Raw genomic sequence first — 26,031 nt, 5'->3', positions numbered from 1 at the left:
GAATTAAGCTAGAGAAGACTGAGAGAAGCTTCATACGCAGGAACTGCATTGGTCCTCAGTAAAATCTTTCCTCCACCTCTGCCCTCCCATGCACACCAATCAAAGTTTTCCTTACAGTGCATAGCTGGAGTTCTAATTAACATTAACTTTAATGGGATTTTTGCATGTGCAATGCATTAAGGGTAGTACACACCTTATCATGGCACATAATAGGTGCCCCACCCCAGTGCGCATGGGTCCTGAGCTTGCATCCAACTGTGAAGTTAATGGCATAGAGAATGCACCATATTCCTAGAAGATAGATACAGTGCACAGACTGCAGGAGACAGCAGTGCACAGGAAAGCCAGCGTGCCTACTATTGCACTTGGGTTCATGCGTGAAGGAGCAATGGGTAAGTTAGGCTGGGCACAGAGAAATTCTCAGGTGTGCAGCTGCAGATACTTCTATAAATAGCTCTCAATAAAAATAAATCTAGGGAATGAATAACTTCAGGCTGCATGCTCTGTGTCTATTACTTCTCCGATTGTAGGGAGAAATTCTGCAGGAAGTCCTCCTTTTTTTATTCAAGGGGGAAGAGTTCTATTGAACTCAATGGAATGACTGTCATGTGAGCAGGATTTGTGCATAATTTGGGCTTAAATTATTTTATAGGAAGGGAGCACTGTGATCATCTACTCTGACATGCTATATAATACTGATCATATAACTTCAGCCAGTGGTTTTTGCATGAAGGTCAGCTGCTATTAATTCTGGAGGTGCAGAGAACTTTACTGAGGAGTTAGCTGTGGTTTCAAATCAATTATTTCCTGCCCTATGAGTTGTATTCTTACCGAGCATTTGTCTCCATTATTTACGTAAATGTCCCGCCGCTCCTAATGTTTGTCGGGAATTCATTTTTTGTTAATATAAACAACATATGATAAAAACCTTGGGTCTTAATCTGTGAGAACATTGCCAGACCCCCTGAAGGAAATGGGAGCATTTCTATATACGGGTGTGAAATCAGAACCGGTTCCTGAAATGTTTCCATAGCATTCCTGTTTCAGTGCAAGGATACTGCTTTGAGAGCGAATGTGCGGAAGATGAAATCACTTTGGCTGTAGAGGGGAGGAAGGGTTTCTTATGAGGCTAAGGGCCTAACTCTTCTCTCCATGCATGGTAAATGTTGGGCCAGACCTTGAGCTGCTGTAAACTGGGAAAGCTCTGTGGTGGAGATGAACTAATTCATATCAGCTATGGATATTATGATTGGGCTGACAGGTTAAACAAAAGTCCAAATCCTACCGCTCTACGTACTTGTGGGACAAAAGGGAAACGACTCTGCAAAGAAGGGCAGACTTAAGGGGAGCCTAGACCTGGTTTTCACATCACAGAGCTTTGCTCTGCAGGAAACCTGTAGGGAGTTTTGTTGTAGGGTTGCAAGAAACAGTAGAAATGTAGCCAATGGATCATTGACTGTGATAACGCTCAGATTTAGGGTCCGAGCAAAATTTATGGCTTCTCCCACTTGAATTCAAGCAGTAGTCTCATTAGCTGACAGCTATAGAAAGCTAGAACCCTGTAATTTTAACAGGTCCTAGAAGGGAACATGATGCATACTCCAGAAACGTATTACAAGAACTCCCAACACCAGCCATTCAAAAGTCAGGACCAGACCTCACCAAAATGCATGGGTTTATTTAAAAAAAACCCTGAGTTTAAAAATAATAATAAAAAATGCAGAATTTCTGGGGGTTTGAACCTTGAGGAGTCACACTTTTGAGCCTTTCGAGTCTGAGACGTAGAAATTTGCACCTTTTTCAGGGGGGAAATAAAAAAGATAACTCTTTGGACTTGTAACGTGACTTTGGGAGCTGAAACTTTGCAAAATGCTACAGTCTCCCAAGATGCACACCGAAGTCTTGAACTGGTCGTACTAGTAGGGCGTGTGCAGATTGGTCCCAAATCAGTCTGAAGAGGCATCTCAAGCCTTTGGCAATGTGGGAAACAGCGATGCTAAACCCATTCCTTTTGCCTTTTCTCAGAAGGGAGGCTTTTGCCCAATTTGAATCTATCCAGATGCCTTTAAAAAAAACAAACCCAAAAAACTGCACTTCTATTCTAGGGCAATTTGGATTTGGCTTTAGCCAAGTGAATTTTTTCAAGTGTGTTTTCCCCCTTATTTTGTATGTGAATGGAGTCCAGGTAAAATATTTTTTAATTCATTTCAGGTTGGATTAGCTATTGGAAAAACAGAGAGATATTTTTTTTTCCTCCCCTTGTTGTTACTTTATTTAATTAGTGCTCTGTTTTTAAAGTGGCAGGCCCAGCTTTGCCAAGTCTGGTTCTCTGACTCACACTAGGAAGGTTTTATAGCCCCACCTGCATCTAATAGGAGGGGGAAAGACAAAAAAAAAATCCTGAAGCTTTATTTTTTAACTCTATGCGCAGACCTCATACAGTTGAGGAAGTGAGTGCGACTGCCAGCTCCTACTGTCGATGTCCCCTTGTGCGATGGGGGGCCTGATTCACGTTGCGGTCAGTAGTAAGACTCTCGCTGAAATCAGTGGGTTTTGGATTAGGCTTCTCTGAAGAGGGATGCAAAATTCACTGAAGCACTCGGCTTGTCTACCTGCTACCTCCTGGTATCTCCATCTGTTTTAATTACCCTTGATAGGACCCTTCATAAACGTGCGGAGGGGAAAAGAAATGGACTTCCCCTTGGCTGACTTGGCACAAAGGTGTCTGCCCTTTCCAACCTGGACCTCGGCCCGAGGGTGACCGTGCCCAGGATGCCTATAAGGGATCCTCGGAGATTCGCGAAGGCACAGAGCCCTTTGTGAAGATCTCGAGACCCGAGGTCTTTCAGACCCGTCCCAGCTGAGCCACGCGGTTTCTCCCAGCAGCAGCCGTCTGCAGGATGAGAGCTAGCTGGGAAAATTTTCACAGAAAAAAATCCCCCCCCCACGAGAAATTGTTGGCAGCACAGGAGTCATTTTGGTGAATCCCTGCTTGAAAACGGTGTTGAAAGAGGCTTCAAAATGATCAAAAAGGCTGGTGTGGGTATTTTCCAAATGAAAAGCTGCCTTTTCTGATTCAAAGCAAGTTTTTTATTTAAATATTTTATTTCATTTTATTCCATGTTGCTCTTTAAAAAAAGAACAGTTTATACCGTGTTAAACGCATCACGTGGTATAACATCACAACAAAACTTTCCCCAAGGATTGACATAGGAAGTTTTGACTCAATTTCTTTCTTTCTGGATTATCAGCTCAGGAAACATTTTGAGGTTTTGACTCTTTAATTCTGGATGGGAACAAATACCGACAGCTGAAGCACTCTGGTGGGATGAGATTGCTTTCCCGTCTGGCTTCCCTTGTGAAGGCAGTCTGGGTATTCTCCCTGTGCCAAGCAGTCTCCAGCTCTGTCGCTGTAAGACCCTGACAGTGTTTTGCTGGAGTGGAGAGATGGTTATAAGGGAACGATTATTTTAAAGCATTTTTTATGTTGCCCCATTGCATGAGTTTCTGTCCAGACTTTGGCCCTGTGAGATGAGAAACAATGAGCATGCACCTGTCTGCGCCTTCCCCCATCCTCAACATCTCAGCCACGTGCCTACAGAGCAGCTGACTCCCTGTTTCCACTCTTCTCCATGGTCCAGAGCAACCCATGCACAAAGGACTGGGGAATGAGCTCCAGGGTTAACGATGCTCTCTTTAATGTCATTTCTCATATTTGGATTCTTTCCCACCACATCCTACAGTTTGCAGAGCTTGGTTTGGAGCGCAGACCTGTGCCAGCACCCATGAAATCCTGCATTGCATCAGGGTCTGGTCCTACTCTCTTGAACGTCACTGACAAAATCTCTCCTTGTCTTTGGCAGGATGCTGCCTTTACCTGTCGCGTCGTTCCTTTGACACGGCGCGCTTCGAAAGACTGCGCGATGCTATTTTTGCTTGCAAATTTAAGTGCGAGCGTGAACTTGTAAGTGCAATAATATAGGGTTTCCAGATAATGTATTGTTAGCAAATGGAGCACATTGGTACTGATGCTTCCTGGCACAGACAGCTTTCAACCTGATGCCAGCAAGAATCTTGCATTTAAGAAGGGGCCTCGGAGGGGGTTGAGCTCTCCAAAGCTGGTTGGTTGGCTCACCACCACCCCCTGGCATCAGGCGGGCACTTTCTCCGAAGACGTCTGGCGTGGGAGGTTGCACTATATAGCTCTCCATCTGGAGAGCTGAGGGTCTCTCCTGCTTCCTGGAATTGTCTTCTTGTACCCGCATCTCAGCATTTCTTAAGCTGTAACAGCCTTCTTGGAAACGTTGTTGTGTGACATGCCCGGGCTGCCTGTCTTGGGGAAAATAAGAATACAGTAAGGCTCATGTTTTTCCATTGTTGAAATCCCAGCATAAATCTTTCACTAATGCACTGCTGTCTTTTATTATAACAGTCACTGCAGCCTCGAAAAGTATGTCAAATCCCTCCTTGTTGGTACAGTCAGTTGTTGGCATAGCCCTGACATGTTGCTTCTTTCCTTAAAATGGCTTTGTAAAGGGACTGAAATGAGTTCCTAATCCTCTGGCAGTGCCTCTCATGTTTTGACAAAGCTCAGCGTTCAATGTTGTCTGGAAGGCGGTTCGACACAGTTGGGAGAAACAACATCCCGCTGACAGGTTGTGACAAAATCCAGTCCTGCGGCAGAAGTAACAGCCCCAGATCGTCATCCGGAGGCAAATTCTTGCTCTCCTCCCACCCAGGTTGTGTCGCGTTCGCTTCCTGAACGCCGTGCAGACGCGAAGGAGGGCAGGCTTTGGACCGGGCCGAGTAACTTCCCCATGACCGCAGTTTGCTGGTCTCCCCGCTTTGAAATGCCACTGATGGGAGCGTGTTGCTACACCTGCTTTTTTGGGGGAGAGGAGAATGGTAGTGCCTAGTGGTAAGCACATCTCCAGTCCAGACAGTGGCTTATACTCAAAAGGCTCTGACAAGGGGGTCGATGATAGAGTAACTTGTGTCCGGTGCTGGAGAAGCCCCCTGATCTCACAGTGCGTGCTTAGATTCCCAACTGGTAGAAATCCCCCTAACTCCATTGTTTTTAGTGGCAATAGGCATCAGGCCAAGTGCATTTGAGTCTAAATGGGATGCTCTTTTAAAAGACGGGGTCTGGCGGAAACCCAGGTTTCGGGCCTCACTGCAGGAATCGCCGAGTGAAATGCTGTCGCTGACTACCTATGAATCCTTCTGGTCACTGGTCCTTCTGGCATGTAGCCACACCTGCCCCTATATTGCCCCTGTTTTTGCTTAGCAGGGCTCCCTCAGATCTCAAGATCAGAATCACAGTGGCTTTGTAGCATACGAATGCTTCACTCTTTCTTTTCACCTACATTAAAATTAAAAAGAGGGAGAGCGAGCAAGCTAGTGGTTAAGTAGGTGGAGAAGCCATCGAGAATAATGAAATCAATGACTTATGCAAATCAATACCAAACAAACCAAAAAGGTGGAAGTAAGAAGACTGCATTCATCCTTCCCTTCCCCATTGGGATCTTGCAACTGTCTCCCTGCCTTTTTAGTTATATCTTTGCATGCTCTAAAGCAGGTGAGGACTGTCTTCGGAGATGTCTATATGGCACCTAACCAGTTGTGAGCCGCCTCCCTCCCCAAAATAATTATTCTTTCATTTCCCCCCTCTTTCAGTTCTGCTCAGGGGCTCGGCCTGCCTTGTTGCAAGGCAAAATGTGGCTGTGACAAAAGCTCGAAAGGCTTTGACTGGTGTTGCCAAGAACAACCTACAGAGAAGAGGAAAACAGCCCCGAAGGCACAAGATGCAGGTGAGAAAAGGAAAAGGGTGTCCAAGGAGCTGCTGCAGTAAACCGATCCCTTTCTCCTTAGCTATGCAGTCTTCCATGTCGGGGCAGGGCGCATTTGTTTAAACCATTAGCAATAGCTATGATCGGGGCAAAGGCAGCGAGCCAGCCTCTTGCTGCTTTCATGTCCAAACTGCTTGTCTTCACTTCTCTGTGTGGCTTTGCCTCCAACCGGTTCTTGGCATGCTACCTTCTTTTCTTTTCTGCTCTGCACTCAGTCACTTCATTCCCCTTCCCTCTTCTTCCTCTGCAACACCAGCATCTTGATCATGCTACAGCCCCCTCCTCTTGCCTCTGCTTTCAGCTGCTTCTTTCTCCTCCTTTCTGTCTTTTAAGCATCCTTCTTCCAACCTGCTTTGCATCTGTAAGGAAAGGGGCTTCATGGTATTGGTGTGGCTACCATACTCCCGTCGCTGTTGCACCGGAGCACTGCCCCTCTATACAGTGATCCGGAGCACTGTATATGGGGTGGATGGAGGAAGGGGTCCCTTCTTAACCCCCCAGTCTCAGTTTCTCCAAAGTCTTCTGTTTTTTGAGGGGGAAGCTAAGATGGGTTTTCCCTTTGCTATGATCTCCTTTCCCCCTTCCCTGTTATACACTTCCATACAAGGGCCTGAGAAGAAGATCCCTTCCTAGAGTCAAAGTCAGCTGGCAGTTATTCTGAAGCTATAACCAGGTTTAAGTTCTTTCCCACCATGTTTTTCCCTCCACTTACGGATGCCGTCTTTCAGGAAGATGTCATTTTTAACTTCTTGATACTCATTGATTCATCCTCAGGACAGCTTTGTGGGGTAGGAGTGAAACCTTCCTTTTAGAAAGGAAAACTGAGTGAAGAAGGATAAGTAATTCCCTCAAGGCTATGGATGGATGCCATGTCAGGACAAGCAATTACAAATCGGATAGTCCTGTTTTCCCAACTTATACCCTAAAGAGGGAAAAGGTGTTAACTGAGGTTCAAGACGTCTCAGTTCTCCTCTGAAAATAACCTAGAGTTTACCAAGTTCAAGGCAGAAGACTAGCCAGGTTGTCTCATCTCAGCGTTGCTGACTAAAGACCATCTGCGTATCTTTTCACTTCCAGGACCTAATACAGAATAGTATTCTGATGCCCCCGGATAAGGTTTCAAAGCATCTGGCATGGGTGCAAACCAATGCACAAGGGCTAGCAAAGCTTGCCGGCATCATTCCTCCTCTGGCTGCCCATGCTGCAGAAAATGTTTTACAGCTATTGTGAGCCCGTAGAGGTCCTGGTTTCTGGTGAGTAGCTAGAAGCTCCAGGGTGAAAGAGCAGCCTCAGGAATGCAGCTGGTTATTAAAATCCACTTTATAAGAAGGAAACTCTCCAGTTCTGTAGGAGGGAGGCATGATCCATGGATGCTGGATGGAAACGGAGCAGGCTTGGTGGGAAGAGGGGAATTCCAAGGAAATGTGGGTTTATGAATAGACTTCCAAAGGCAAGTCCAATTCCAGGAGTTTTTAGCTTGCTCCTCTTGGGGTCGTTTATGAGGAAACTCCAAGATGTGGAAGCAAGGCAACTTGATTCCACCTAAAAATGATGAGCACCAGTCTGGAAAGCATTGCACAGAGAGCTGCAAATGTTGGTCTTGCATGAAGTCAATTGATGTCCATTTTGAGCAACAGCTTTCACAACTGGTTGGGGATTTCATCCTCACGTCTGAAGTGCTAGTCAAGGGCAAGGTATAACGATAAATAATGCATGGCATAGAATTGGGATAGTTTCAAGGAAGTTTTAGTACTGTGTCACCATCTGCTGACCTTCATGTACCTTCCTCCTTTTTTGCTTCTCTCCTGAACTCTAGCATGTCGGTCACTCCTGGGCGACATTAGTGCAGCCTCTTTTCTTTCCTCTTTGCTCTCTTAGCACCCTTACAGCTTTATTTGACATCATTCAGATAAAAAGCATGGCTGCCAGCTAGTAAGAAGAATCCTGCTGCCTAAATTACAAAGCTTACCCCCTTAAGAGTCCATGTTCGTGTTGTGTCCCTACTGCCAGCAATTTGGGGGTTGAACCTGAGCCTGTGTCCTGTCCTGACACGCACACAAATCTAACTCCTCATCTGCCAGCTCTGTACGTTTTCTGACTGCCAAGGCTCTAGACGTATTGTTCGAGATTACTGCACAATGCTGTTAGGGCAACCAGGTTAATGACTCGGTGTAATGTTAATCTCGGCATTGACTAGGAGCGACTGCTAGAGCTAAACTAGTATCACTACATTTAGGCTGCTTAATGTGATTCAGATTCACCAAATGAATCTCCTTGCTGTTGCTATGCTGAACATGATGCTCCATCGTACAACCCTTGCTATTGGTTAGAAGTCCCTGGAATAAAACAGATTTAAGCTGCTTTTCGTGCTCAAATGCTATACATACGGTAATAAATGCAAATAAAAATCTCCCTCAAATCTTGCCAGCCTGTGTCCTCTCTTTCCTATGTAGTACCTAAGGACGCTGCTATTCTTCTTCATATCTATCCCTTTTGTCACAGTCTCTTTAACCTCTAAAATATATATATGTAGTCTAGATGGGCAGTGATGCCCAGACCTCCAAGCAGCTGCCTCTTAATTGGTGCATCCAGTGAACTTGTCCTAAATTTCTTGCAGAGCCTTGGCTTTGTTTGACTTGGCAAGTGATACTGGGAGCTTGTTTTTCATGTGTCAAGCCTGCTAGTGGTGATTTGGGGGGTGGAGGGGTGTACTTCTGGAAGATTTGATACTTTTACTTCCCCTCAATAGATGCATTCAGTCTTTGCCCTGATTTGCAATGAATAGGGCAGCAAAGGCTGTAGTCACGGGAGGGAGGTCAGAATTGTGTATCTTTTTTTTTTGAACCACTTTGTCGACTCAATAGAAAATTGTCCCCCTGCTCTGAAATTCCATGGAGTATCTAAGAAAAACTTGTAGAAAGGACATTTATTACTGTAATTTCTCTACGGCCCAAATAATCAAATTCTTGCTAAATCGCAGGAACATAACTAAGGCACCCTGTATTTACCCAGGAACAGCAGATATAGACAATTATTGTGAGAAGTAATTATAGTTCATGGTAATGTCCACATCTTCCCAGTCTAGGTTTTCAGTCAATGAACTAAACTAGAAGAGTTTAACGTTGCCTATCTCAGATGACGAGTGACCTAACTACCTGGAACTTGGAGTCCTTATGTTGCTTAAACGTGAATAAGAGGAAAAAGAGGGGCTGATGTGAAACCACCTCTCCCTAAGCAGATGGTTGTCTGTCTTTTGAGGTGTCTTTACACATGCTCCGAGGGTGCAGGGTGTGGGGGGAGGACTTTAATTAGCGCAGCTTTAAGAGCCGTTCTAATTAAAGCACCCCCAGCATCTCATGTATTCAGCATCCCATGCTTCAAAATGATGGTGGGAGCGCTTTAACGAAAGCTCGTTCAACCAGTTTTAGTTAAAGCATCCCTCACTGCCATTTTGAAGTGCAGGGATGCTGAATATATGAGACGGGGAGGTTGCTGGAGTGTGTTAATTAGCACGATCAATCGAGTCTATTAATGCCTATTAATGGACAGGCATCTGGCTGGGGTCATCTGCCCCCAGCCCTCTTTCCTGCCCATGCAGAGGGTTGGACTCGATCTGTTGAGGTCCCTTCCAACCCTAGCATCCATGAATCGATGAGTCTGCTCCGACTTGCTGTAATTACAGTGCATCGGAGCAGCGTTCCCACACGTCTGCAGGCACTCCAGGCAATCCAAATGGCCTCTTTTGGCCTTAAATCTACCAATCCAAGTCGCTACAGGATTCTGGCTCTGAGCAAAGTTCAAAGTCCAAAGAAGTACGCATTGCTAGAAAAAAGGCAATTGCACCTTTCCAATATCACTAAACAAGTTCTACTAGCACTTGAATGCAGTCCCAGGCACATGCAAAAGGAATGAGGGAGTATTAAGGAAAATCAGAGGGAAAACGAGTCCACGTTACAGCTGTCCCCACAGGAAAGTTACAATCTCCGCTTGGAGGAGAATGCAAAAAGCACGCGGCATACCTGTTACTGAGAGGAAAGCCAGGCTTGGGCTTGATTTCAAGTGTTATAGACACTGTCCTGAAGGCTGCGTGCTGAGCAACACGGTTTTTCCACAGAGCTGATTAAGAGGACATGCCACCAAAAATCCTGCTGTGGGGTTGCTTAATTTTTCCAACCTCTACAGGGCAGACAATTGGTTCAATGACTGCCTAAGATGTTTGGAGAAGCAGTAAACTAAGGGAGCATTTTCTTGGCCGTAATTATAATTGCGATTGCACCCTGAAGCCTCCCAACAGCAGCTGAAGTTTTTAACGTGAAAATCGAGTTCTAAATTGCTAAGAGAAGGAGGACTCTGGAAATCCACCTCATCTCCTCTGTCTCAGTCCTCTGTCCTCGCCTTACTTTTACCCAATTTAAATGGCAAATGAGCACAAGGACCTGTCCCTTCCAGTGTGTGTGTGTGTGTGTGTGTAGAGTATTTGCCACAACAGGGCCCTGATTTAGAGCTGGTCGTAACTTGGGATTTCTCTTCTGATGCTCTGAAACATTTCCTGTCGATTCAGGATGAAAACAAGAGATGTCAAGCTTTCCCACGTAGAGGAAATTCCAAAGTATTATTATTACTTTTTTTCTTTATTTTAAATGAAACGTAGTAGCCAGGTATTACCATTACCGAGGACTTCCTGTTCTGTCCAGTCTCAAGAGAAATGTTCAAGGTGCTCCAGTACAGAGGAGCTCCAACATTGCTCCCAACTCCCTGGGAAGTCCACCAGGTCAGCTGTCAAGAAACGAAATAGGTTCATTTCCTGTGACTGAAAAATGCCGTTTGGGTGTTTGACAAATGAGCAATTTTTGATGAAAGAACCATTTCTGTTGGAAAGTTCATAACCACTTCTAGCTTTGCCTCTATTTGGGGCCTGCATTTTGAATAATAGCCATAAGGCAGCTTGTTAAGCTTTGAATTAAATGCCCATCCTTGGTTTTTCTGTCCATGATTTCCAGTGCACACAACCTCTCTTCATGCTTTGGCTTCCAGTCGCTTCTTACTGCTCTGACCCACTGAAAAGGAATTATTGCATAGGCACTTTCCAACTGTCATATATAATACGTGTATGTATGGATGGTTGTGTATACATACTACATATTTCAGATCCATTTTTCTGGCCTGAGTTGTCAATCAAGGTGAGGTATCAAAGGTTAATTTCTTGCAAATTCCAGTTGGAAAGAAGTAAGTTAGATTTGACTTTACTGTGCCATGATAAACTCTGTGTAGTCTATCTTTTATGATGGTAAAATACATTTTCCATGACTTAAACCTTTGTGGATTGGTGCTAGGCTAAGGGCAATTAGATTTAACATCTCTGGAAGCTCCAAAGGCATTTTAAAGGACTCAGTCTTTTGTTCCAAGTCTAGCTCTCAAAGAGACTGAGACATTTTTGGAATGAGTTTTGATGGACTTGTATGAAAATTTATGTGACTAAGAATTGGATTTGTTCCTCTGGAATATTACAGATTATTTTTATGTTGGAATTACATAAGTGTGCAGAGCTTCATACAGTTGGCTTAATGTAGCTAAAAATATACCTCGTGCTTTCCATTTGGAAGGTAGCTGAAATTTTCCAGTTTCCCCCCTCATTTAACCATGATTTTATGGTGTGTATGGGTTATAGATGATAGGAAACTCTGAATTATATAATAAAGCGAGGGTTTGAAGATGGATTAATAGTTGATTATATCACTGGGGAGATGAATGTTGATGTGTGTTTTTCTGCGTTTCTGATTTTTAAACTCAACTGAAATGATATATTCACAGAATATTTTTTTTTTTCAAAAGGATCTATATGCAAACTAGGACATTACTGGGCAGCTCATAAAATATGATAATGAAAGAGGAAGCAGGAAACCATAAGAATGACTGAAAAGGTCTGGTTTTGCTCATTCTTCTCCAGTGCATAACACAGCACATTGATCTCTAGTGTGATACAATAGGGTAGAGATTATGCAGCCAAGTGGATTTAGTACCTAGAACTATTGTTCTAAATTACAGACCACTTGCAATCTTTGCTATTGCCTAAAGCAATTGATATCCATTACACATGTAAAAACTTCCCCGGTGTCTGTCTGTCTGTCTGTCTGGAATGTATTTTTAGTAGGCTTGACCGACTGGGTCATTTTTTTTTGGCAAAGCCAAAAGATTTAATGGAGTCTCTCCAATCAGTTCTCAAGAGAGAGAAATTACGTGAAATCCTGCCTTTTTCTAAAATTAAAAAAATGGACATTTTGATATACTTCCATTCTGCCATACAATTCCAACTGTTTTGTTTTTGCCTCAACACAGAAGAAAAATATAGTTCAGCACCTTAAAAGTTGTCACAAAACAAAATTGTTCTCAATATTTACCGTATGTGTGTATTACTATATCAATCAATCATGAAGATTATGACTTTGAGGAGATGATGGATGCACAAATTTCTGGGATTAGGATGAACAGAGAATATTCCTATTAATTAGCTGTGCTCTTATTACTAACTACAGCAGGTATGGTATAAAAAGGGAAGCATTAACAGGGTGTTTTAGTGTGAGAGTTTTAAATGTGTATAAGATGAAACCTATTTTTACACCATGAAATGAAAATCTCTGCTCCTTCTCCCCGTCCCCCCCGTTCTGCCTTTCCTAAGATGGACGCCACTTTAGCTATAGAATTTTTTCATATTTATATTAGATTTAAATTCTGTCCTTTCTCAGCTGTGCTGTGCTAATGGAATCCACTCTTGCTCTTTGTACAGTTGATCTAATAATATTTTCCTTTCTGTTCTCTGCCATTATTTTTATTTCTTAGAAAAACATGGCAAAGTTGGCAATATAGATTCTGTACACACTTTAATGACATTGACAGTAATTTTCTTCTGCACTTATATGATTCTTTTTCCTTTTGTGTCATGTTCATTTTAATATAATGCTTCTTGGGGATGAGCCTAAATTGCAAGATTCTCTAATAACGTAGCATAGTTTTTCAATATTACTTTGTCACTAAGGTGTTCTGTTCTGGCAGGCCACCATCTAAAGGTTTGTACAACACTTGATTTTTAGTGTTATAAAATACAACATGATCTAGTGGGCATTGAATAAGACTAGAAATTCAGAATCCAGATTTCTCTGGCAATATTTGTGCGTCTCTTTCCCCAGCTGCACAACAGGGATGTTGAGGGTTGTTCACCTTTGCAAAGCAGTTTGGCATCTGCTAATAAACTCTGGTATATGAATTCCATTTTGTGTCCCTATTTACACCCATGCATTAGGTTTAATGGAAAGGGGGCAAGCTTGGTCATTCATTTTAAGAATTATCCTTATTTTTATTTCAAAGTGGTTACAAGACACCAGCTGATAACTCTGGAGAACAAAGTCCTTTATCAACATAGCACATGAAGCACAGGAACTGTTTTTTTCAATTGTGCCTAAACCCTGTAGATAAGTTGCTTTGGGGGCAGGAAAGGCTCCGTTTACATTGAATCCTTGGCATCTTTTCTGGAAGGAGAAGGAAGCAGACAATCATAGGGTGCTTTTTGTGCTGGGGCACATGTTCATCAGCAGTTGACGTGGACCTACCACCTCATTTTCCATAGGCCATGGAGCACGCACCAGATGGCAATAAGTCTGACCCCTGGGCCGCAAAAGGAAATCTAGGATTAGGGTGTAGGATAAATTATGGGTATTTTGCCTTTAATTCTTATGTCATATTTATCTATACTGGATATTAAGATAATGTACAATTTCTGGAACGAGGTCTGCCTTAATAGTAGTGCTATTGTGATTTATATTAGAAGAATGCCTGAAGGTCCCAATCCATTTGATGTTCCTATAATAAGAAACTTGCTTTGAGAGCGAGAAGTCTAAACTGCACTTGATACAGGGTAAAATGTAGGCAGTAGACATCAAAGACCCAACTTCTTTGGTTTATTTAAAAAAAAAAAATGTAGTTCTCTTACTTAATATATTGGCATAGCAATAGAGGAATATAACTCCAAATATTTTCCATGGCATATTCCATGTTTTGCTCTATTTCGGATAGCAGAGTCCCATCATCATGCATGATGTTGGTCATTTTGGTAAAATTAAGCATGTCTGAGAGGGTATCAACTTTCCCAGAGCTCCAGGGCAAGTAAAAGAGTCAAGAAAGTAGCATGTGCTCCTTGAGAGGTACCTATGTACCTTGAGAGTTTTATGGGCTGAGCAAATTCCCCGAATAATTTACAATATAATCTATGCTGTGTTTGTCTTGTGGGGTGCAAAGATACTTCCTCCTTGGGAATGATCCAGAGTAATGAAGCTCCTGAATGTGTTCTTGAATTCCACTTCCCATTGTTTTAACACCTTCACTGAGATGTGGATTACAGCATGAAGACAATAGGACACCTGAGCCCAGTTTTACAAAGCCCCACACATGGGGGGCCCCAGCCTTGCTTTGTGATGCATGTGCCTTTGAGTAGTCCCATGGTGGTCAATATGGCTGAGCTGTTCCTGTGTGTATTATATTGCTTATGCTTGTTGAAATCAGTTAGACTGACGCATACTGTAACTGCTCTTGTGCAAAGGGGTTGAAGGATCCAGCCTTTTCTTGCTAAATCCCTCCCACCCCATTATCCTGCTCAAAGTCTACCCCACAGTAGCGCATCTGGCTCAAGCAAAATGTCTGTGAGGTTTGGTTGGCGCTCTGTCCTCTCATGCATCTCAGGACTTCAGACCCAGTGCTGAGATGCTGGAACTCAGTGCAGCTGCTTTGAAGCTTAGCTGATTTATACCATCTGAAGGGCTTGCCCTTCCTACCATCTACACTTTCTGAACTGATTCCTATTTTGGATGCTGTGGGATTTTTTTTTTTTTCTCCTGAAATTGGTAGGAGATCTTGCGTGGAGATCTGTTGGTGCACATGGAAAGTAAACACTGCCTAGAGCAGGCCAGCTTTCATTAACCTCTCACTGGGCACATCTACACGTTCATTAATGCTCCGTAATTATGGCACTACCTATAATAACAGGTACTAACTTAATTGGCGATACTGCGCAGTAGCGCTGGTGCACTTTTTTATGATGCTAATGCACAGTAGACTCATTCTACTGCGCATTAGCACAGTTGTTACTGCACATTAGTGTGGCAGGCAGAATTAGTCTACCGGGCCTCTAGCAGCTCATGTAGATGCACCCAACATGAACAAACAACTTTCATATTTTCTTTTTTAGCCCCTGTGTGGATTCCCCATCCCTTGGAGCTGAATTTGCATTCTTCTGTTGTAATGCATGTTCATTTTTTATTAATTATCAGACCCACTATCAGAAAGCAAAGATTATAGAGGCGATTTAGGGGCTAAACTAAACACGGTCAGGATCAATATTGTTGTTTTTTTTTTTTTAATCTCTTGAGCACTGGTAGAAATGTCTGGTTTCTGATGCTGGGAGAGATCGCACTGTTCTGCTCTTTATAAAAATCATATGACCGAAAACTGGGCCAAAGACAAAGAGTTATTGGCTATCTGTAGGGTATTTCTCCCCTAGCATTGAGCACTCGGTTTCCATTAATGCTAATTATAGTTAAGGAGCTCTTTCCTACAACTAATGAATGATACGTACAGCCTGTTATTACATAACACACACACACACACACACAGAGTAATATGCTCTCGAATTGCTGTACCCTGTTAAAATGCATCCTCTTCAAAATTCACTGGAGATTTTTTTTTTTTTTTTAGAGACATTTGCTGTAATTACCACTAGCACAGTTTCTAATTCATTTAATTTTCTTTTCTACCTAAACTGAGCACATAAGTATGTTTTAAGAGATTGAATAAATAAATTTTTAATTATAAAATGATGTTATATCATACATTATTAATAATAACCAACAATGTGTAATACATGATTATGTATGAATCCATTAGGAAGATGAGCTAATATATATCAATCCTAAAAGAATGGTCTAATTTGTCCTATGTTTGTGGATCGGGGGAATCCACGGTGGATGCAATAAGAGAGGTTTATAAAAATGGAAGATTGACACTGGGCAAAGCATTTAGCACGCTTGGTCCTTAGGAATTTTGTTTTCATGTATTGTGAAGTAGGAGGCAGGTTTTTATTCCTTATTGGCTTCTGCAGGTTCTGAAATTATAAACAGAATTTTCTTTGGGAACGTTATATTGTATTTCCAAGGGGATGCAGCATAATGCATACAACCCCGGTTAGCAAACGCTGAAAAATCATAGATCCTTTGTACCGTGCCTGTTTCCCTTCAGACAGTTTTGTGGAAATTCTGTCAATTGTTTTCTATTAGCGATAACAGACTTCAGAAATCTCCAAGGCAAGTTCCAGGCATTCGCCAGTCTCGTGGCAGGATTCAAAAATGCTGCAATCAATATCACAGTCACAATTGCAGTCGTTGTTGCTGTGGTTTTCATTGGAGGTCTGGTAATACCTGTTGGATGGGCAGCATGTGTTTGTCAACCAGTTTTCACAGGTGTCAGGCAGCATTATAAGAAAGTCCCAAAATTGGCAGAACAAGCAGGCCAGGATAAGTGTTGCACATTCATCTAAGAGAAACAAAAAGTAGAGAGAGGCAATTTAAAAACAAGAAGATTTGAGTCATTATTCCGGATTTAAGGTTGCGTGACCGTAATCAGAACGATGCACAGAAGGAAGAAATGTTGCAAAATACAAGCAAAGGTTGACGTATCATTTTGAAAACTGCACCGGTAACAATATTAAACAAAATGATTTATTGTGGTGCCTGGGCCGGGTAGAAGAATATCCTGATGTTTTCAGTGAAAATCTTCAGTGCAAATGAAACCCAGTTTTGTATCGGGCCTCCACGTCCTTGTTGGGGCTTTGGCCCTCCTGGTTTCTGCCCCTTTTCTCTCTAGCTGGGTCCGTAGCCCAAGGTCCACTATTTTGGACCTCAACTTGTGGGACCCAGCCTTTGTTTCACCTATCCCGGGTTGGCCCTCTCTGCTTCAGGCTGCTTTTGGTGTTTTCCCTGCTCCAGGCCATGGCCCTCCTGGCTTCAGCCTGCCTCTGCTCTCCCCTGTGAGCTCTGGGGTCCTGGCCCTGGTCTTGCCTTACTTGGGCAATGGGCTGTGACCCTCCTGGCTCCAGCCCACCTCTTTCTGCCCCCTCTCAGGCTATTGGCCCATGCGGCCTGAACTACTCATTACTAATGCCCCCCATCAGGGCTTCAGACTCAGCGAGCCACTCGGGCACCCCACTGTGGCTCGCACCCCTGCCCCCTGGAAGGTTCAAGTCTGAGGTGTGCCGCTCACGTCGCCCCTGTGGCTTAACCCTGGTGCACGCTCAGGCACCCCACTGGCCTCCTCATCGCCCCTTGCAGTCTCCCCCAGTCCACCGGTTAAACTGGAAGCAAAAAGGCCAGTTCCCACTGGAACAAAACTTTCCCTGCTCAGGCAAAACTTTTAAATTAGATCAACATGCACACTACTGCTTTAAACAAAAACCCTCCCTGCACTGGGTAAATAAGCACTGGAGCAGCCCTCAGCCCCTGGGGCTCTCCTTTCTCGGCTCATGGAGGATCTAGCCTCTGTCCCTTAGCCGGTCTCTTTGGAGAGCTCCATCCCCTTCCTGCACTGCTCCTTCCAGGCCGCTGGCTTATCTAGCCCTGGGGCGCTGCCCTACCTGGGCCAAGCGCATTGGTGATGCGTAGGGGGTGCACACGCACCCCATGAGCATGGCAGTGCACCCCTGGGAAAAGGCACCACCAACACTGCCGGCAGCGCCTGCGGGCAGTTGCTGCTTGCCGCCCCCCGCCGCCAACAGCACCATGGCTATCGTTGCCATGCTCCCGCCACCAGCAGCGCCACCACCGCCTGCAGGAGCCTGCCATGACCCCCCAGCCTCTGGGGGCATGCGGCATTCATGGTCATGCGACTCCCTAGCCCACACAGCAGTTCCCTTTTTAATCTAAAGGACAGCTCATTTTTCCCCATCTCAGTTTAGGTCTGCTACGTGCAATCTCTTGCCCCAGCTCTGTATCTGTCTACACAGGAGGCCAGTGTTTCCTCCCATTTTTAGTAACGGGAGCCTCAGGCTCCTCATTACAGGGACTTATGGACTACAGGTCTCTTTAGCTGGTCCTCCGCATAGGAATGCATTTCACTCAGGGAAGAGATTCTGCACTGCGTTCTTGCAAAAAACCGTTAAGCATGGCTTCAGCGTGATGATGGGAACATGACATCTGCAGAGGCTACAGAGTAGTAGATTTCAACTTTTCATACAAGAATTTGCAATTATACATAGAAATTCTCAGAGGCAATTTGGCAAACTCTATGCAGAGAGAACTTCCTGTGGGAATTTTTTCGCCTACAAGTCAAGATTTCAGGATTGTGCCCTTCGTATTTAACTAATACCCCTCTGGGTTGTCAGCACTTCATGGTCTGAACCAATGCTCATGTCAGTCAAGAGGAAAAAAAAAACAACCCCATGCACTTCAACAGTGTTGGTTTAGGCTCTAAAAGTCTTCTAAGCGCTTAGTTATGAGTTTTTCATAAGGAAAAGGTCAGTTTGGACTCATAAGAGTCTGTATATCTGATTCATAAAATTAGACATGGCAAATAGATGAGAATTTAAATGAGCTGAGAGGTGAGAGCAGAGCTCACTTGTGGAACGGGGAAATTCAGCACAGATTCATCATCTGCTTATAGTTTGATTTTATAAGGAGTCTAATTCAATAAAATGTTTAATAAGCGCTCGTTTGCCACGTTTGCCAAAGCAGTGGAGGAAAAGGAACTGTACAGGAGAAAGTGTATGTAGCGCAGCATGTGTCTGCTCAGGCCCCTGTGCTCAGAGCTCAACCTCCCTCTGAAATGGGCTTTTCACCTCCTTAATCAGGTACCTGTTAATTTTTTAAAAGGAGAGAAAAATGTGGGGAAAAAAAATATCAACCAGGAACGATACTTTAGAAGGAAGCCTTTCTGTTTCCAGCACTGAGTTAGGTACACACTTTCTTACACGTTAGTATGCATCAGCCCCAGCAAGTCTAGCTCATGACTAGTGTAATTGTCCCATAATGCTGCAGGTGCTTTGGCAATCATTTCGTACTTGCAGCATATATAATGTCCCCTATATGGCTGCTATAATATGATCCCTCAGGGGTTGATTGTAAAAAAGCTCTCCACACCCACAATTGGAGCCAGAGTTTTTAGCAGCCAAGCTTCCATTTAGGTACCAAGAGTTTCTGTGCCCTTAGCAACTACCGTTGTTTCCATCTCCTTCAGCTGGAGCTGCTGGGAGCCCTTCAGAAAAATTGACCACTTGTTTGAGTGCTGCCCTCATCTGTCCCTAGCCCAGCTGTTCAAACGTTCAAAAAGCCGGAGCCTGAATTGATTCAATCTTTGCAGGTTAGTCTAACCTGCAGAGATTGAACTGATTTGCAAGTGGATAGACATTCGCTTTCCATTCCAGAAATACAGGGACATGCTTGCAGTGGGTCAGGCCAGAAGCCCAGGAGCACCAGCGGGCCCAGTAGCTGCCCACCACGGGGCCTTGCTGCAGATGTGCAGGTGGGACAGGGAATAATCTCCCTCTGTGCTCTCACTCCCTGGGGCACCCTGATGGAGGCTGCTGCCCCCTCCCCCTCCTCCTCACTGCTCCAGCGGCAGAGGTCAGGGCACGGCCCCATTAAGAGGAAGGTGGGAGGAAGGGGCTTAATTCCTCCCTCCATCCCTTCTGGCCCTCGGGATGTAGCTGGGGTCTGCCAGCCCTGGCCACTGCCTCCGCCTTGGCTGCTCACTCGCAGACAGGCAGACCCCGGCTGCGGTGGGGTGGGAGGGGAAGGAGGGAAGAATGAATCCCTTTCCTGCCCACTTTGCCTTAATGGGACCATGCCAGGACACATCTGACCATGTCCCTGCCCCTGCTCAGGTTAGAGAGCAGAGGGGCGGGGTCAGCCCTGCTCTTTGGAGCAGCCAGCACAGTCCAGTCTGGGGCTGTGAAGCATTCTGGGATGCCGGAGGACTATGGTTTAACTTAAACCAGGAAGGGGTCTAGGACAGAAGTTGCATAAACCGGTTTGACCCAAATCAGTTAAGTTTGATATTACTCTCAACCATGTTTATCTTAAATCAATGTCAGCCATTTTGAAACTGGTTTATGTGCACTGAACTTCTGTTCTGTTACAGGTTTAAACCAGCTTCTGACCAGTTAAACTGGTTTATCTGTAACTTCTGTCTCTAGTCCTGGACTGTGTTCCCCCTCCATGTGTCCAATATTTGGGACTTTCCTCTATTTTACATATAGAAACCGGGAACATAGCCACCACTACGCTACTCTCCATTCTTTGCTGCTCAGCGAAGGTGGGCGTCTCAAATCTTTAAGTAGTCCTTTCAAGTTTGTCAGACTTCCCTCAGGATTTGTCCTAAGGTTTGCTAGGAAACCTGCTCACATGAGGTTCGAAGGTGCGAAACATATTGAAGGATGCAGCCTGCAGAAATACCCATATATAGATTCCAATCTTATGAACGGAGAAACCCTGGCTTCGTGCTGTGTTTTCCCACTGATTTCAGTGGACCCAGAATTCAGTCTATAAATTGTACTCTGAGGGCCTGATCCTGTGCTTTATCCAGATTATATGAAAGGACCAAATCAAATGATTCAGGCTCAAATCGTCTCAACATCTCATTTTCTAATTAGGAAACTATGCATCATTTTGAATTGGTTGTAGCTTAACTAGATGGACTGGGAAAATGTCATGCATATAAGACCCGAAAAGAAGTCTTCAACAATGAACATTTCTTCCCGTGGTACTTTCAAAAAAACCTATAAATGTTCCCATATTCCTTGTCAAATTATTGTGAAATAACTTATTCGACTGCATTGATTCTAACGTGACATTTTGTATAGCATGTAAAAAAGTTTACTGGTAGAAGTTTCCAGAATAATTTTTTAAAAAGGCTTCCATTATAAAAAACTGAAAACCAAAAAACCCCAAGAAAAGCACCCCCCCCCCCCCAACCCCTTTTTTAATTTTTTTTTTTTTTTTTTTTTTTATCGCGGCAGGTACAAGAGTAAATAACGTGATTGAATTTCTTTCTGTAAGTAATGTATCACCAGCAATGTTATCAATTTTAATACTTATTTAAATATGTCAAGATCTATTTAAGTTCAGACAAGCACAACTAACTTCCAAGTCAGTTCTTTAGAATGAGAATGACTAGATTTTGGTGATACTTAGTAAATTCATGCTTATATTTTTTTCTGAGTAAATGAACTGAAATAATTATAAAATTGAAACATTTTATAAGGTGACACTGCTGCATTTAATTGTATGAAATTTACAGTGTAGAAAATGTAATCATTTTATCCAGCAGTCCATGGTGTAATTAAGACTATTCTTTTTGGGTATCTTATATTTATTAAATTCTCCCCTTACATCTAGGTAAGATATATCAAATTCAAAATTATACATCAATTAGGGATCTTTTCAGTTTTTTTTTCTTTAAAGATCTGTTTCTTAATAACACTCATTTCCCAGGTTTTATTAACCTTAGTGATGCTCACATAATTTTAAGAGAATAGATGTAGTTCTTTGGGCTTTATCCAGGAAAAGGAGCACACAAAAAGCACAAGATTTTAATAATAAAGTAATGTTTCAGCACATAGTCTGTGATGTGCAGTAAAGATGCTTTTAAATTCCCATCAGAGCACACACCATGAACTGTGCTAATGGATGTAACACATTTTGCAAAATCTGCGTGTGTGAGGCTTTTTTGTCCTGTTTTAAGTGAGGTAATGTATATAAATAATAGATATTAGCAATTAAGCATCCATTCCTATGCGTTCATTTATATATTTGAAAATAAATTAGCCACAAACTGCATAAAAGAAGATGCCATCTCCTGTTTTCTCTTCTGTTTCTCCTGCTGTTTGCGAAAGGCATTATTGCATTTATCTCAGTGAGAACAATTGCCTTGCCTCTCAATCTCCACATTATTAGATTAATTACCACAAAAGAACTATTTTTAATAATGTTGTGGGTCTGCCTTTTCTCTAAATTTACTTGCTTTCGGGGGCCTTTGGCAGTCAATTTGCTCTTCTCGCACACTGCTAAGCCTCAGTACGAGCCTGCTCCGAAGCCCATGCAAGTCTGGGCATCTTCTCCATAGAGCGCAATAGACTTTGGTTCAGACCTTCTCAGAGTAGTTTCTATAAAATAAGCCAAATTGTCTCAGTTTTAGATTTGCGTAGCCCAAACAGCCTCAGGCGATTTAGTTTTTTGGAGAGGTTTGCCTCGGTTGATTCCGAGAACCCGTTTTCGCCGTGTACGTGCGAAATAAACAGCTACAGTAACTCGTCAGGATAGATCGAACGGAGCATGCGGTGACAACCACAAATCTGGGTTTGCTTGGTGTTCTTGGCTTACATCCAGCCCTTAACATTATTAATTGAGCACAGATTGTTTTTGTTAATTCCCTTTGCTTTTATTTTTTTTTAACAGTGTGAAATCTGTTGTTTACATCGCGGGGCACACACCTGTGTGCCATTAACCATTTGTGGGCCCGCTCCTACCGTCGTCACACCGGCAAAGCACCCATATGCGTCTGGCCTGCCAGAACGTGCGTTAATAAAATAATGACTCCATTTCCTTTATTGAGATCAAATGCATTCTAGTATCTCTGGAAGTACATGAAGCACTCCTATTATTACAAGATCAGTGATACAATAGCTTATAATGGTTCCTTTGGAGCAATGTGGTTTATTGTGTTGATCTGTATTTAGCAGTTCTTAATTCAAGGGTCATTAACATGATATAGATGATATGTTTCAACTGTATTGGATACAATACACTCTGGTGCTTTGTTATAAAATGCACACTAAGTCCATGGAATAAGAGCATCATTGCAGTGTTTTCTGTCTATAAGTACTCAGGAGTAGAGTCTCGGCTACTGTAAATCATCCTAAATGCATTAATTCAGTTGAATGATGCTGGTTTACACCAGATTAAGATATGGCTCCTGGTCTGTAAGAAGTTTCCCCACGTAGGCATTCTTTGCATGGCAAAACTAATAGGAAATTCTTAAGAACAGTAATTATTGTGTTGGCACATTAACTACTTTTCTCTAATGCAAAGGAAAGAAATGACTTGTTTTGTCCATTTTGAGGACAAACAATCCTAACAGTGAAATACCATAGCTCCTTTTAGAAAGCGCAGGCATTTTTAAACAGATTGGCCAATCCATATATGCAGAAGCCATGAAGTTCCTATAACCACATTTTGCACCCTTTTGCTTTCCAGATAAGTTTTAAAAGGTTGTGTGGCATGCTAATGGAGACAGTAGTATTCTGTGCACACAAAGTCATATCATCTGACAAAGCCATAAAAAAGGCCCAAAGACATTGTTCACTTAGGCCCAGCACCGCGTGTCTAAGTTTTAAGCACACGAACAGGCGCACTGAAGTCAACGAGACTACTCTCATGCTTACAGTTAGATAAGTGTTTAATGAGTGAATTAGCAAAAGTAGGATGCTGGATTCTGCATAAGGAAGGGTAGGTATAAAGGTGACTCTGCTCCACTGTAAGACTTAGCATCAGGTTTGGAGAGGTTAGATTTGGGTTTGGAGGACAGTCAGGCTTGTGGTTGAGGGTGCAATGACTATGGCCAAAACCAGAAAGCATAGGAAGGGTTCACAGACCATGGGTGCTTCTGCTGTTTGGGGAGGAGGATTCTGTTCCTCCGATACCTACAGAGTTATCCCTGTGCAAACACAGTTTACTATGGCATATACACATGTCTATACATATCTCCCCTGGTCTTAACCTCTCCAGTTTTGGTTCAGCAATAAGACCCCTTATCTCTTTGCTACTTCAAAGCAATCCTCCACAAATGGTCAGCAACACAGGAATGGCTTAGGCTGGGTGCTTGAACTACTTTTCAGATGTTTTAAGCATTTGTTTTAAGTATACGGTGCACTTTAAACAGAGCTTACTTAAAAATGTGCTGAAATGTAATACGTTTTACAAAACATACCATCGCTGTCCCTCTGATGAACGGATGCATCGTTTTCAATGTAGCTGAATTTTCTGCATTTCTCAAGGGAAGCCAACGTTGATGTACTAGATTCTGACAATTTCCTCTCATTTTTGGCATCCTTTGAAGCGTCTGTGATGTTGAATTCAGATACCGAACTCATAATAATATCTTTCATAGGTTTCTCATCTTTATGTTTTTCACTTGTAAGCTGATTATCTGGAAGAGGTGAGAGAGTTCATGTTAGTTCGAAAGCCTCGCACCCAAACCAAAGGCATGTTCATAATTTACTAACCCAGTCCTAAAATGCCTTGTTCCGAGAAAATAATCCTGTAAGTGGTACCTATATGACAGCATGGGTTATTTATGTGCCATGGCTCCCAGTTTTGGTGCAAAAAAATCCAGATGGTCTTGTTTAAAACTTATTCCATGTTTCATGACTTCATTTTCATTTGTGCTGTTGGCCGGGAATCTGACTAGGAACTGGTGTGATTCATGAGCTGCAGTAATGTGAGACATAGCTCAAAATCTGAGGGAGGAGGGCAGTTATGCCTTCCCCAAAAGATCGTAACCTCTCCCTAACTGGTCTTGAAAATTAAGGAGTATTTGGCACTCCACCTATTTTTCAGGAACTTCTCAGGTATGGGAATCTATATAGTTTCATACCGATGTGATCAGTAGGGCAGGAAACCTTTAAAAAAAATAGCCAGTCTCAATGCTACTGGGCTGACATAACCTCATCAGCCTTTATCTCCTCCTGATTAACACTGGCACCACACGTCAAGCACAGCCATATTTTTTTATCTAACTTAAATCTCATGATACACTTCCTCTTAAGCTATATACAGAAAATCAATCTTTACAAACAGCTCAGTTTTGCAAACATTCAATTCTGAGAACAGCAGTAAGTGCTCTAAAGAGGCCAGGCTGCCTTCTGCTTAAAAAAAAACACGAAACCAAACCCCCCGTGTTTTTTTTTTTTTTTTTTTTTTTCCCCCCCCCCAGATGCATTTGCCCTGTACTGTATATTAAAGAGCAGCCAAGGGAAAGGGTGATAGATAGAGAAACCTTGATGATTATAGAGATTGCAGTAGCTATTTACTTACAGAATTAATTAACAATCAGTTTAAATTATCGCACATAGTCAGATTCCATGCAATTTAAATTGCCTTGATGTGAGGCAATTCGTAGAGACGAAAAAGTTGGATAGAGGTTAGTGAAGTATAAGAGCATGGGAAGAATATAAAGCTGAAAGGGCTATACGGTCTTCTTTTAAATGTGGAGTCATTGTTTTAGGAGTGTGTGTATATGTATATATGTGTGCATAATTTTTTATAGTGAATCTCACCTCATAAAAGAAAAATATATAATTTTTATTGTATACCTATCTATATAGATAGATCTCTCTCTCTTTTTTTCTTTTTCTTTTTTTCTTTTACGAGATGAGATTCACTATAAAAGGACCCTTGGGTGCAAACTGTTTCTGTACCCAGGATCCTCAACCTTATTGGTCAGCCGTTTTCTATGTAATCTGATTATTTATGTGGTGGGAGAGCTGGGAGCCTCAGGCCTGGTTCAAAGCTAACTGCTTTGGGCACTGTACAGACTCCGATCAAAAAGTCTCTGTCCCAATGCTCACACTCCAAGACGAGCCATAATAGCTGAATACCAACCGATGGCGGAGTCGAAGGAAACAGTGAAATGGGCGTGGGCGGTGCTCACTGATCAGCCACCAGTTAGTTGGCACACAGTTTTCTTGTAGGCATTACGACGGGCGGCAGTTTTCAAGAGGGACTAGGAGGAGGACTGAAATCGTTTTGCAGGTGATTATGGGGGCTTTTGCTGAGCACAAGAGGGAGCTTCAGAGGAAGCAAAAAGGTATTTATAAATGTAACGAGTTGCCAAAAGAAATGGCAGCATGACCGGCAGCATGGAGGTGGGATGTTGCTAGTTTACTAATATATTTGCTTATAGCCTTTATTTTTTCCTCATCTTTTCTGGCAGCTGCAGATGATTGAACCCATTCATTGCCCAGCCTGTGTGGCCTACAGCACTTGGCTATTACTATAATTCAGAAATGCTGGATGTAGTTACAGGTGCAGTAACTGGCAGTTTCCTTTTTTTCAACTCACAAATATCTCTGACCTTTATACTGGACCACACT

At 43.0% G+C, this 26,031-nt stretch overlaps 1 protein-coding gene and 1 long non-coding RNA gene across 3 annotated transcripts in view; one reads left to right on the top strand and one right to left on the bottom strand.

Annotated features, from left to right (window-relative positions):
- Positions 1–26,031, top strand: part of LOC102383024 — a 67,505-nt gene that overhangs the window by 22,867 nt on the left and 18,607 nt on the right. The gene's annotated exons all lie outside the window — the stretch shown is intronic.
- MDFIC2 (MyoD family inhibitor domain containing 2) lies at positions 16,165–24,030 on the bottom strand. The gene is made up of 2 exons (XM_025197987.1): positions 23,868–24,030; positions 16,165–16,424 (listed from the first exon to the last, which is right to left on the bottom strand). Exons 1-2 carry the CDS (start codon positions 24,028–24,030, stop codon positions 16,165–16,167), a joined length of 423 nt encoding a protein of 140 aa, XP_025053772.1.

The sequence above is a fragment of the Alligator sinensis genome, unplaced genomic scaffold, assembly GCF_000455745.1.
Source record: "Alligator sinensis unplaced genomic scaffold, ASM45574v1 scaffold121_1, whole genome shotgun sequence".
NCBI classification, from domain to species: Eukaryota; Metazoa; Chordata; order Crocodylia; family Alligatoridae; genus Alligator; species Alligator sinensis.
The sequence above is the reverse complement of the archived record's forward strand: the minus strand, read 5'-3'. Positions and strand labels throughout refer to the sequence as shown.